This window comes from Symphalangus syndactylus, chromosome 10, assembly GCF_028878055.3.
Source record: "Symphalangus syndactylus isolate Jambi chromosome 10, NHGRI_mSymSyn1-v2.1_pri, whole genome shotgun sequence".
Classification (NCBI taxonomy): Eukaryota; Metazoa; Chordata; class Mammalia; order Primates; family Hylobatidae; genus Symphalangus; species Symphalangus syndactylus.
In genome coordinates this window covers 29,496,896-29,511,269 of record NC_072432.2, presented here as the reverse complement: position 1 = coordinate 29,511,269, position 14,374 = coordinate 29,496,896, and the positions used below count along the sequence as shown (strand labels likewise).

The 14,374-nt window shown below is 34.7% G+C and overlaps 1 protein-coding gene across 6 annotated transcripts in view; it reads right to left on the bottom strand.

Moving 5' to 3' along the window:
* The window catches only part of COL25A1 (collagen type XXV alpha 1 chain), a 514,179-nt gene that overhangs the window by 81,307 nt on the left and 418,498 nt on the right, over positions 1-14,374 (bottom strand). For all 6 annotated transcript variants that reach the window (XM_063611090.1, XM_063611091.1, XM_055296768.2 and 3 more), the window contains 3 exons: positions 8,516-8,548; positions 8,032-8,067; positions 2,996-3,040 (listed from right to left, as the gene is read on the bottom strand). In XM_063611090.1, coding sequence (XP_063467160.1) covers positions 2,996-3,040; positions 8,032-8,067; positions 8,516-8,548 — 114 coding nt within the window. The remainder of the gene's footprint in view (positions 1-2,995; positions 3,041-8,031; positions 8,068-8,515; positions 8,549-14,374) is intronic.

Below are 14,374 nucleotides of genomic sequence, written 5' to 3'. Positions count from 1 at the left end.
ATTATGTATGCCTAAGGTATTAGCACTTTTCTCTGAGTGGGACTTTGAGGTGATAGATAGATGAGTATGCTGTCTGTATTTAGGCACTTTGCTCATTTCCTGAGAGCTGTGGAAGGCATGTGGATGCTCATTAAGTTTCCAACCATTCCCCGAGAGCAACAGCTGGTGAATCAAAGCTTCCCTGGTATGTCATGGTTGGTTTCCTCAAAGTCTTGGAAATAACGGATGGCATTCACATGCTCTCTGTAGCACCAACAGATAAGAAGGAGATGAATAGCAACAGGAAGTATTTCCAAAGCATAAAGAAACACACAGGTCTAGGAAGATTATAAATAATGTGCTTGCTTCCACACATTCTATATCCATACATGGTGGTTTCATCTTTTAAATACTGTTACTCGTTCAAACTATGAAATCATAGTTAACTGCCCTGTGGTGGCTACCTAATAGAAGAAATGTAAATTAAAGGAAAAAAGAACATTCTAAGTTAAGAAAACTATGTCATAAAATTATAAGCCTTTAACTCTACATTTATAAATATCCAATGACCACTAGTAGTTGTGATGTATCTTTAAATTGTCTCCTTTTCAAAATTACTAATTTATAGTGAGCACTGACTACATTATAAGGAAAACGTTATCTCCCACATCCTGATTAGAGAAGACAAAGCTTATTAAACCAAAAGTAGAGCCTAAGATTTAAATCAAATACCAGATAGTTACCCAACAGTACTTGATAATTATGTAGAAGAGTATGTCTAGTGATTGATGTAAACAGTTTTTGTCAATTAATAGCTTCTTTTCAGTATAGTCAGCAGTCAAGCAGAGAAAAACAAAAGAAAATATCAGAGCTACCTGACCTCCACAAACTCCATCTGGCCATTTCCTAAGACCTGAGGAATAAAAGCATTTACTAGAGGTGGCAAATCGTTTAACATCCCTCCCAACTTCAAAAAGCTCAAAACATTCTGACTAGTCCACAGATGACTAGGCAAATTCCGAGGGTCCAGTGGGATATTTTTGTGATGGAGGATATAAGACTAAAGTAAGATGATAAATAGTATAATCAAAATTGCTTTTTTCTTTTTCCTTTGGAGGGAAATAATCAATTCCACGTTCTCAAGTACTCTCTCTCTTCAAGAAAGTGCTTCAAGTTCAGGAGAAGGGACAACTGGATTTCAAAGCACAGAGGTTCCTGCGAGAGAAGCTGGTACCCCGACAACCTACAAGCACTTGCTGCAGCAAACTGCTTCAGCCCTTCCTTTTAAATGCCTTCCCCTTTATTTATAATGCTACAAGGTTATTTTTGATTAATGCTGAGTATCACTTTCTTATCACTCTAAACAAATAGTTTTTAAATTTTTATGATCTTCCCATTATTTGTAAAAAGCCATCTTTGTGTGTGTGTGTGTGTGTGTATGTTACTAAGAAATGCCATAATTTAACTCTATAATATGAAACCACCTATTAATTTGTGAAGTTATTTTTGCTAAATATCAAATGATAAGCAAGTGACTTCAACTATTTAGTAAACTGTTGTCAAAGAGTGTTACTTTTTCACCAAAGAAGCCAAAGACTAAAAATCTATTAAAAGGACATATCTGAACTTTTATGATACTAATCTAGAAACATCAAACAAAAAGATAGAACTAAAATTGCTGAATGCCAACCAAGAAGACATAGCTTTCATGTCTATCAATTGTACCAAATATACTCATAAAATATTATACATATCATATGACCTCTGAGAACTCAATAATATATCTATCCTAAAATCACATTATTTCACATAACTCACACTTGAAGCAGAACCTTCATAAAACAGTATACACAACTCTCACACTAGAAGTAGGAATGTTAACTTTATTTATTTTTCTTTTTTAGAGACGGAATCTCACTCTGTTGCCCAGCCCGGAGTGCAGTGGTGTGGTCTCAGCTCACTGCAAGCTCCACCACCCGAGTTCAAGAGAGCCTCCTGCCTCAGCCTCCTGAGTAGCTGAGATCACACTCGGATAATTTTTTTGTATTTTTTGTAGATACAGGGTTTTATCGTGTTGGCCAGGCTGGTTTCAAACTCCTGACCCAAATAGTCCGCCTGCCTCGGCCTCCCAAAGTGTTAGGATTACATGAGCCACCGTGCCCGGCCTAGAAATACTAAGTTTAGAATGGACTAATGTACAACAGAGATTGATTCAAAACTTTGTAAGATGAGAATAACAAAAGAAAATGTATTTGCATTATGTTAACCCCTATTAAGTGGTTCTAGAATATATAAAAAAAGTTTTAAAGTAAGAAGCTGATTTTAAAGGAGCAACTATAGCTAAGGCAGTAGAACTTTAAGTCTTGTCAGTTGCCATGCAAAAAATTGCAAAAAATTTTTAAAAATGTTTTTAACATTTTTAAGTGGTTTATGCCCATTTAAAACAAATGTTTTCAAACTAAACATTAAGCAATTATTTCAAAAGATATTTAGAAAGCTTATGGGGACAGTGTATGTGTTGGGTCAAAATATTTCAGTAATATGATTTGTACTTTGCAGTGACAATTATTGAGAGGAAGTAGAAGATAAATGTTTTAGAGAGATTATTATAATGGGTGAATCACAAAAACAGCTGCCTAAATGTTAGCTTTATGGGGATGTTAAGACTCTAATTCTGATCAAAATCTGATAGGGTCTTAAGAATAAAACTAAAATGTGAAGGTAAAGAGACATTTTAGACTTTAAAGAATTCCTGTGACTTCAAATGAAGGGACATTTACATTTATTTAAGGGGCAATAGTAAGTTAAATGGAGAAATAATCCATATTGCCATTGCAAACTTTAGAGGTATCTGTGCTTAATTTTTAATTTAAAAATTTAGTTAGTTGAGATGGCTGGAGAGTACTTAGAGAACAGCATTCTATTTTTAGTTTTCATTTTTCCCTATTTTCCTCCAATTTGGGTGAATCTCATAATTACAGTTCTGTGAAGCCAAGACTGTCTGTGCAGTATTTACCTTTATCCCCGGAAGTCCAGGAAGCCCAGGAAGCCCTGGTTCACCCTACATAGGAAAATCATATAGCATTATAGAATGATATTCACTCAGTCACAATATCTGGAGAAAAACATGGCAAATGTTCCTAGCTCAATACTTTCTGCAAAGATAAATTAAAAAACCGTCTACTTTCTAAAAGTTTGATGAGATTATACAATTCAGTCAACTCTTGACTTAGAAATGGGTTGACCACTTCACATATTTTTCGGGATATTCTCTCTTCCTTTCAGTTCACTGCACATTGGTATCTCTGTCAGACGGCGAGAAAGAGGAGTCAAAAGAGAAGAAACTCCCGTATTTCATTATTTCTTCATTAAATGATTTGTTGGGGAGGCTGAATCTATTTGCCCAAATGAAGATAATATGTGCATTTCAACAATGCATCCTATCCCAGTATTCCCCCACCTTAGATAATCAAGAGTTGGCTATATGAACAGATGGTCACATCAAAACAATATTCATTAAAAGTCTTGCTCACTTAAAAAGTATAGTAAGTTTTCCTTTTCATTCCTGAATGATGAGAAGATAAATGAATACTTAAGATTAAACCTAACTCCAGTCTGTATTTCTGACAATTGTTGAGTCTGAGCAACCCTGCTTAGCAGCTTAGGGCTAATGGTACTATGCAGCTGTTGCTGAATACAGGTTTGAGATTAAGTAGTACATTTTGGGTGAGCATATTGGAGTCAAGCTTAACCTTCTCATTTTCACAGAGTTGTCTACATTATTTTAAGCCCAAAGAATGATAACAAGAGGTTCCATTGCTTAGAAAATCTCCTGAATTCTACTAAAGAAATATAAAGGAATCTCAGGAGAAAATGAAAGCCCTCTCTGTTGGATTGAAGTGACTATTTTTTGTGGAAATAACATTTGAAGGCAAAAGGGTGATACTATTTTGTGATGGCCAGTTTGTGGGATGACAACTATACTAAAAGACACAGGAGCATTAAACTAACAGTGAAGTGACAAAAGAAAGCATTTCCTTTCATTTAAATGCTTTAACAATCCTCATTTCAAGGAACATCCACTAAGTCCAACCAGAAGTTTCATCTTTAGTATTATTATTTTCAAATTATGAATCACCATAGTTTGTTCTGGTGTTATCACAAAGTGATGCCTGAGACTGCTTGTTAAGCTGTGTGATTAGACCAAAAAAGGACAATGGTTTTCTTGATGATTTAGGTCAAAGTTACTTCAGGAATGCAAAAGAAAAACAATTCTATCTGAAACTACATAAATGAAGGTTTGCACTGTGAACAATAAGACTAAAATGAGATTAAGCCAGAGGAGAAAGGCTGATTATCAACAACTTGTTATTCCATTCAAAGAATGTCCAAGTAGATTAAATTTCACACAGATATAACATTATATATTTGATCTTCTTTTACTTTCTCTTTTACCTTTCAATCAATGAGTTTAAGAGGATCCAGTAAAAAGAGCTTGTATATATTTTTTGCTGAAAATTCTCTTTTATGTTAAAAAAGTATAAGGCCCTTGAAAACAGTAAATTGCAATAGAATATACAACTAATAAAAGTAAACATATTGGTGGCAAATCTATAGCTTTGCATTCTTTCAGAAAAGTCCCCCCAAACTCATTTTTGCAGACATTCTATCTGAAACATTTGTGGAAATACGTAGGTTGTAACATTATTGTCCAACAGGTGTTCTTGTCACCTCTTTTCTTCCTACCAAATGAAAGGATTGAATGACTACTTTAAAGAAAGATATTTATTTAAACATGCATGCATACATAGACACACACCCATGTTTTTAATCAAGAAAAAGATGTGTAAGACATTATGGAATATTTTATAATGTAGATTGACTACTTACAGAGGTTGAGCATTTAACTTTTCTCTACATCGTATGTGTGTTAAGTAATAAATGTATTTTTTAGTGAACAGATACTTAGAAATTCATATTTCTCATAGTTTTCATATTTCATAATTTGAACTTTCAAGTTTATGTTTATTAGTTGATATGATGAAAGATTATAATACATGTAATGTTACCCTTTGTGGAACATCGCCTAACATTTTTAGAAAGACATTTTTTTCCTATATAAATCCTCTGTCTTTATACCATAAAAGGTTATCTTCTAACTAGGACAACTGTGTCCAACCCACAGCCCACGGGCCACATGCAGCCCAGGATGGCTTTGAATATGGCCCAACACAAATTCATAAACTTTCTTAAAATGTTATGAGATTTTTTGTGTGATTTTTTTTTTTTTTTTTTTTAGCTCATCAGCTATTGTTAGTGTTAATGTACTTTATGTGTGGCCCAAGACAGTTTTTCTTCCAATGTGGCCCAGGGAAGACAAAAGATTGGACACTCCTGAACTAGGTGATAGCTTTTCAGTTAACTTCTCCATTCTTGCCTATTCCTTGGCTCAAGGGCTTCTCTCAAGAACTCAATCTAGGGATGCACAACCCAAAATCTGGGATCAGATCTTGGTCATAATTAGGATTTGATTCGTTATCCCATTCAAAGGGGATATCAAAATAAATCAAAAGTGTAACATATCTGTGTAAAGCTTAACCTTCAGGTTTAGACTTTTGCTTTTTTCCCCTTCTTTTCACCTTTCACTCTCCATTACAGGAGAACCTCAAAATCAGGACTCTGCCTTCACCTCATGTCCCTGCTAGAGTGCCCTAAATATTTCTAGAGCGTTTAACTGTGAGGGGCCCTTCTGATAGGAGATCAATTTTACTCATTTAAAATTAAAATATTTATTTTTAAAAGATGTGGGAAAGTTAGGAAGGAAAGAATTAGGTGATGAAACACAATACTTATTTTATAAATCTACACACTCACTCTACAAGCACATATATACACTTCAACTCACACATCAATCACATACTACACTCTTGAGGCTATAAAATAAAGAAAATCCAATGGAATCATTCCTACATTATAAATATAACTCTAGATCTCAAACTCTCATGCTGAAAAAGACCACACGGTAGAAAGCTAACTGATGAGCTTTTGCTGTGTCACAAAGCACATTCTGTACTTTTCTGGGAGTGTCTCTGACACAGGAGCCTAAGTGCCAATGAACCCCCAGCATGGTTCTGCAATGGAGAGGAAAATGCCGTGGAAGATCTCTTGAAGAGATTCTGTACTCAGTTCAGTTTATTTTTCTAATCTACATCAGCAGCAAGCATGGATATAATTTACTTTTAAATCAATGTTGGGCTAAGTATTGCCAAATCCCGATATTAGACAAAGGAATTCATAATATTGTGGGAAAGTGGGATTGTATCAAATGGTAGAATCTGGCCTAAATATTAATGAAAAAGATGATGCTCACTTTAGGGCACATACTCATTCAGAAGCACTGTAAGCTTTTAAGGATTCTACCCCTTCTCTCAATATAATTTAAAACTGGTTTTTAGTGCAATGCAAAGGAAATCCAGTGTTCCCATAAGTAAATCTATAAACTTTCAGAATGAATCTAAACTGTATTTCTAAGTAATCATTATGATAAGGCAATGTTTTATTAAGTAATTGAAAATCTATTTGAATATTCCACTCTGAAAACAGTGTAAACTATATGAGATTATAGCAGGTTTGTTTTGGTTTATTTTTTAGAGACACAACTGTCTTACAGACTTTTTAGCAAATCACAGACTTGGAGAGCAGTAAAAACTTAGCCTTTAAATTTGAAAGACTAAGGGACCTAAAATTAGGTTGTCTGAGAAGATCAGTTGCTTTTTCAAACCAAAGCAGACCATGGATCTCTGTATCACTAATTCCAAGTTTCTTAAATAAAGAATTGATAGGAAATCTTAGAAAATAAATAGTAAATTTCGCAGAGTTCTGCTAGGCTCTTTGAAAGAGTCTCAACTTTACCTAAAACTGGGCCTAATGAGTCATTGCTTAGACTCTTAGTTTTAAGAGAAAAATCTGTTTTTAAATTAGAGAAATGTTAAAAGAATGTGAAAGACCTCCTCAAAAATTATGTCCATCCTAAGTGTTTAAAATGAAGCAATTATCCTCTCAATGACTTCAAGAAGTTGGAAACATTATTTTACTACATCTTAAGGTTCCAAAATACAAGAAGGGATGTATTCCCTCTTCCCTTTTCTGCTAATGAGGTAAATTTTATTTTTCTATTCATATGTTTATCTACAACATCAGCTACTGCTAGACAAAGGCAGAGTCATGATCTTATGATCTTTAAGAGATTCAACTTAATATAGAATCCACATTTACTTGCTAGCTACATCTGTGGTCTAAAATCTGACTGTATGGGCATTGATATCCAAATGCTCAGATGATAAACTGCTAGCATATGTTTCCCGTTTCAGACTCAAATGTGAGTATGAATCTAAACATATTCACTGCATGTCTTCTAATTTATTGCTAAAGTGACATACAAATAAAAAAACAAAAACTAATGTATCCATAAAATGGTATGGCTAGTGCCTCTAATTAAAATTTAGTTCATTAACAAATTTAGTGTGTATAACAACAGTCATGGCACAAGTAGATATAAATCACACAAAAAATTATCAGTATGGAAGCATTTGCAATGATAGGAAAAGGAATATAATTCATAAAGAATTGTCCATTACTACTGAGACAGTTTAATGACAGTTAGATAGAAACAGCAAAGTAACACAGCCAATTATAGACATTTTTTCCTATTAAAAAGTTATTTAAAAAAAGATAGAAACATGCAGATTACCATTAAGCATGCAGGATAAATTGTTGGCATTCCAACCCACCTGATCTTTGTTAGTTTCAAACAGCTAAGTATATGCAGACTTTATTTCACAAAGCATATTTTACATATATAAAGTTTGTTTGCACATTGTGCTATGGTCATCATCAAGACCTTTTAAAATGCAAAACAACAATAACACTCTGTAATGCAAAACATGAAAACCGCATCATTTTGTAATAATTGTTTTCATATTACACAGTGGATGGTAGATATAAAATGATGAATATGAGACAGTAAGAACACACTAGAGATAGAGATATTACCTTTTGCCCTGGACGACCAGATTCCCCAGGTTCTCCCTGGCCAAAGAAAACCAAAGGTGAAAAAGATGGTCTTACAAGAATTTTCTAAAACCCTTAGGCCTCTGGGCACCATCACAGGGATGGCCTAGTCCCCTTCTTCAACTACATGTCTTTTATTTCCTTTATCCTGCGACTCTACATCTCACTAGACATAGGGTTTTTTTTTTTTTTTTTTTTTTTTTGCTGTAAATATAGGTATAGATAACATATAAATCACATTTCCATAAAAACCAATCAGAAAGGGAAGAGAATGCAAGACTTCTTATTTAAACCTTCATCAAATTTCCCACAGATATTCCCTATTGTTTTTGGAAGCCTAGTTATTTCAGGAGAATAAGAACAGAGTTATAACCATCAAAGTTGCTAAAAAGGGAGAGAAAGTAGAGGCCTATAAAAATCAGAACTGTAACTCCTGGAGTACAAATACTTGCAAGGTTATAGTTACCTTAATTCCTGCAGCAGATGATCCAGGGTCACCCTAAAATGAAACCCAGGAGAGATTATGCCACAAGTTATGGGAATAGGAAACATCACAAGCACTGAGAGCCATCACCAACACAGGTACTCAAAGGGTACCTCATGACTAATGGGCCTAACTATGTTCCATAAGACTTTGTACCAATATCTCAGCTGTTAAGATGTCAACAATTTCCAAGATAGACAATGTACTTCCTAAAAACTGGGTTTACTTCGCATGCAGATATATAAGGACTACATTCTGTGAAATAAACATATGAATTTCTTCCCTTGATAGAGTGCTAAAAATACATTGTGAAGCAATAAATTACAATTTAGGGATATGACTTTTGGCTTTCTCTATTCCTGGAATTTATTAATGCCATCAGCTATCATTTACTGGGAGTTCCCTGACCCTTTTGCTCTTCAGCAAGTCAAGGTTCAACAGATGAAGTCAGAGGTTAATGATGTTGAGTTAGAAAAAGCCACGCAGCAGATCAGTTTGTTTTCCTCATGAAGCACTGTCACAGTTACAATGGGCACATTTTTTCCAGCTTTACACTTATTTCACTGTAACTCAGGCACCAGGAAGTTACAGGATGATGGATGACTTGTGGGTGAGGGGGACACATGTGAGCTCTGAGAGAAAGTCCTGAGACAGAATCTGTTTTTTTAAAAGGCACTGTATTCCAGCCAGATTTCACAGAGGGTGAATACTTCTCTACAGAAAATGTGTTGTAAATAAGCAGACAGGAACTAATGGGGAAAATAATATGGAGGGTAGCTGGGAATATTGCTTATTTCTGAAATGAAGTCAGCAAAGGGCCTAGAATTTCAGGTTCCTTCTAGCCCTCTCTGTCTCATGAATACGCTAGAAGGAAAAAGAAAAGGTCATTTGAGACTGTCAAGAAAATAGAAACAGCCACAGGAGGGAGGCACATATTGGGATTTCCTCAGCTGTCTCATCTGTACAAATGCTCAAGGAGCTCTGGGGGCCCATTTCTTTGTTCTAGATTCCAGAAGCTGCTCATCAATCTCTTTTAGAGACAGACATAAGGCCTCAGGCCTCTGTACACGGGCCACTTGCCCAGCTCCCTCAATTTCTCTTCCCTTTGCCCATGGCTGGCACTTTCTCTCTTCAGTTCTTGGACTAAGTGGCTTTGCCTCAAAGACCCCTTCACCAACCAGCCTAGACACATCAGACGCATGCCCCTCATGCACACATCTTACTCTGTAGCATCATGCTCTGTTCATGTCCACCGCAGCTCACTTTCTAATTGGCTATTTATGTTTCCTGCCTATTCATTGTCTGTCTCTCTGTTAGACAGTTAGCTGCATGTGAGCAGATTCTGGATCTATTTTAATTCAGTTCCCTGGCCCATAGTATATGCTCAATACATATATGGTGAACGAATGAACAAACCTCAGAAAAATTTTTAAACAGGTTAATTGTCAAGGATCAAAATGTAAATTCTTCAGGAAGGGGAAAAAAAAAGCTTAGGAAAGAGAAGGAAATAGCAAATTAGCTTGTTAAGTAAACCAATAGTTATGTGAATTTCTTTGACATCTATAATTGCTATTCCTCCTGTTGAAAATTAAAATGTAACTAAACATAAAAAAGAAGAGGACCCTAATACTGTCTTATTGTAGAATGAGACTGATTCCTCTTGCCAATCATTAATATCCAATTCAGTTCCAAATGGGAAGCAACATAAATGTGTCCAATAAAAAGAATATTTATTTCTACTAAATTAAGTCTGAAAGCCATCAGTACCAATGAATCAGGTTTGCAATATTTTATACAATGATATCTTTGAATTCATAAAAGCAATTTTGACTCTACAAAGTTCCTACTTTATCTCATTTAAACCTCACAAAACTCTCATGAAATAAAGGGGGCAGATATTACTATTTCCACTTAATAAACAAGGATATCAAAGCAGCTAGAGGTTAAGTGAATTTGGGGCTTCCTAAATTCTACTGCCGTGTTTTATGTTTTTTTTTTTTTAATACAAAAAAATTGTTGGCTTATTTCATTTTGACAACAGGACATAAAGGTTGTAGTAAACTTGTAAATACAAAGAAGCTGCTTGTATTAATTGTAGTTTAATTCAATATCTTAATGAAAAGCATCCAGATAATCCCTAATGTGAGTAAAGACTAGATTTAGTTCTCATAAACAGTGGATGGAAAGAAAAAGACAGTTTCTTGAAAGGCCAATATATTTGTGGAAATATGAGCAGTTCCATTTGACGAACAACTAAGGGTGATTTTTTTTTCTTTTTTAAAGACTTAGAACTGTGAAATCTCAAGGAATTTTTATAACTTTTAAGTGGTAACATGACTGCTGGAAGACAGTCATAAGTTGAACATTTTAAAGGATAATGCTGCAAGTAGTGGAAATAAAACTGTGTGTGTTTATAATCCTCCTTCCCCACAAAGTGAAAATGAATACTGGATTAAAGTAGGGGGAAAAACCCCAACTGCATCTTAAGTATACTCTTAGCTTCATAAGTCAGTTGGCTTGGAAGTAAAAATTCCTACAGGGTAAGTTATAGATGAGGAAATACTATGAGAAGATACTTGAGATAAATGAATTTGACTTTACTATGTATCATTCAAGCACAGTTTCCATTTTTGTTTGTGATTATTTTCAAAACAACACTCAGATAATTATATGTGTGTTAATAAGGCACATGTGGATATATGAAGTGAATGTAGTGACTTATTTTTATCAGTTATTAATTCATTCAACAAATACTTATCAAGCACTAATTGTGTGCCAGACATATCTATTAATAGATGCTGAGAGCTGAGAGATAACAGTGAACAATGCAGTTACAATCCCTGTCCTTGTCCTGCGTTACGATGATCATTTTCTAATATATGTAGTGCAAAAATATTATTGATAGAAAGCATGAACAATAATTTATTTTTTTCTTTCTTTCCTTTTTTTTCTTTTTTGAAATCTGGTGTAGGAAGAGACTGTCATATTTGGAAAATTCTGTGTCACTATGCATGCACAAAAGACACGATAAGCAAATGCATGGCTATCAAAGGAATTATAAAGAGTGCTGTGGAGCATATAGCAGGTGACCTACCTAATCCAAAGGAGACTGAAGGCTGCTCCAGGGAAATGACGTATAAATTAAGTTTACAGTGGACTGAAGAATGAGTAATATTAGAAAGTAGAGAAGTGGTGATGAGGAGTCAGGGGGCGGAGGACAGACAGCAACAGTATTCTAAATTATGGGAATGATGTGTGCTAATTAGGGAAGGCCTGGCACTGATTAGGGTGGGAATGCCCACTGGGATAGGCCTTCAGGTGTGATTTTATGAAAAGAAGACAGTTTGGTTGGCTCCAAATATGATGTGGCTTCTGAAAAGGCTCAGAGGATGCAAGTCAAAGATGCATTTTCATACTTCATACTTCATACATGCATCTTTGCTATGTAGATGTCAAGTATGAAGATGAAGACAGTGTGAATACACATAGGAATGGAAATGGGGGAGAGGGGAGCAAAGAAAAAAACAGGTAATGCTAAGAAAGTGAAGGCAGAGCTTTTGAACCAACAGACAGAATTGTGAAGAGTAGAGTGATGTGGCCAAACCATTTAGTGTACAGCACAAATACCCCATTTCGCACAGGGGAAAATAGATAAGGAATCAATTTCTACACTTTTTGGTGGGGTTAACACTCCAAAGAGTGGGACATAATCCTTCAATAATAACTCTATGCATGAGTGAACTCCCGTCTTTGGCAGGTTTATGCTCTTAAACCTACGGTGTACCATGGTTGTTGGCCAGAGTGTGCTGAAGTTGCTGGCCACAGAGAAAACCCAGCCTAGTGGTTTTTATAGTTCCACAGTATTTCCAGATGACCAGTCTGGAAAGGTTTAGATTACTTTACCATCCAAAGGTGCTGAGTCGAATCAAAAGGAAAAAAAAAATCCTATTAAAGTCAATCAGTGACGTAATTTACTACATCAATGGCAGAAAAGAAGGATTTTTAAAAATTTTTACATCTTAAATTTGGTAAACGATGAATGAGTTTCACATACTGAACACAAAGGCCATGAGAAGAGTGTTTCCAACATGCTGGAAACAAATTATATGACAGAAGCAGGAAATGTTTAAAAAACACATCAAAAATTATATTCCAATTACAGCATTCTTGGGATAAATGCTACAGGTCGGATTACATATTATACACATTACAGATTCCTATTTACAATCCCCCGTTTAGACCCATTGAAGGTTTATAGAAATGATTTCCATTTTAACCAAAGCATTTCTTATACTTAATTTCAGCTGACTAATAAAACTTTTTGATAAAAAAAGAATAACAATCTAGTTGATTTCAATTTCCATGTGGGAAGAAAAGCTAATATTTATTGAGAGTTTATTATGTGTGAGTCAGTATGGTAAATGATTTGCATTAATATATAAAATAAGAACAGTATTCCTTTGAGATGACCTTGGTCTTTTCAAAGAAAAAAGCTGTTTTACCACTGTAAAATTAAATTTCAAAAAATTTAATTTTACAATATGATTAAAGAAAATTATTGGCCTACATTCAAAAAATGAAACTTTAAAAATACATCTTTTAAGCATAAAATTCTCTACATAAATCCACATAGGCATAGTTCAGATGTAGTATAAATTTTTTTCACTTGAAAAAAATTGCCCTCTGCGTAGAATATTTCCTTTCTTTTAAGCAGAGGTTGGTAACTATGGCCAAATTCAGTTGGCCACCTGCAAGACCCAGGAGCTAAAAATGGTTTTTAAAAATCAAAATAACAATAATATTTCATGACACATGAAAATTACATGAAATTAAAATTTCAGTGTCCAGAAATAAAGTTTTATTGGAACACAGCCTATCACTTGTTTATGTATTGTCTATGGTTGCTTTCATGCCATAACAACAGAGTTGAGTAGCTGTGACAGAGACCACATGGCCCACAAAATCTAAACTATTTATGTTCTGGCACTTTACTGACTTCTGCTTTTAAGCAAAAACAAGCAAGTTAGATGTAACATCAGGTTTATATATTTAGGGTTTCAAATTTTGACTTTGAGAGTAATCAGGGTATATCACTGGTCTCATTTGTATTAAACAGATTCATGCCATATTTGATTGCAGCATGATACTTAAATTTGGCAGATAAATAAAATGGGCCTACAGCAGCGATACTCAACTGTGGGTGGCTTTGTCCCCCAGGTAACGTTTGACAATGCCTGGAGACATGTTTGATTGTCACAACTTGGAGGTGCTATAGGCATCTTGTGAGTAGGGGTCAAAAATGATGCCAAACATCTGAGGGCCCCGTAATAGAGAATTATCTGGCCCCAAATGTCAATAGTGCTGAGGCTGAGAAACACAGATCCATAAGAAATGGAGCCCACTCTAATTTCTAGACTCCTCAAATATGAATATAATTGCTACTTGGTGACATTAATTCATTCCTACCACACATGCCATATTTATATTAATATTTATGAGAAGAAAAAAGATAAGTTTCTTTTTATTTTGTGGCTATGTTTTTATGACTAACCATTATCCATCTGTACTGTAATAATTTTCAAAGTGGAATAGTCTTAGTCTCAACTGTAAGGCTAAATAAATAAATTTTCATCACTCAATTACTTAGCTTGATTTAAATTAAAACCCATCTGACTTTATTCTATTTTCAATTTCTTAAAAGATCTTCTTAATCCTTAACACATAGCACAAGTGAAGTATAACATCCTTCCTCTGTCAGAGGTATCTATAAAGTACGAATCCAGGTGAAAGCTATAATGATAGCCTGAGGAAAAAGAAGAAGAGAGGAGGCAGAAGACAAGC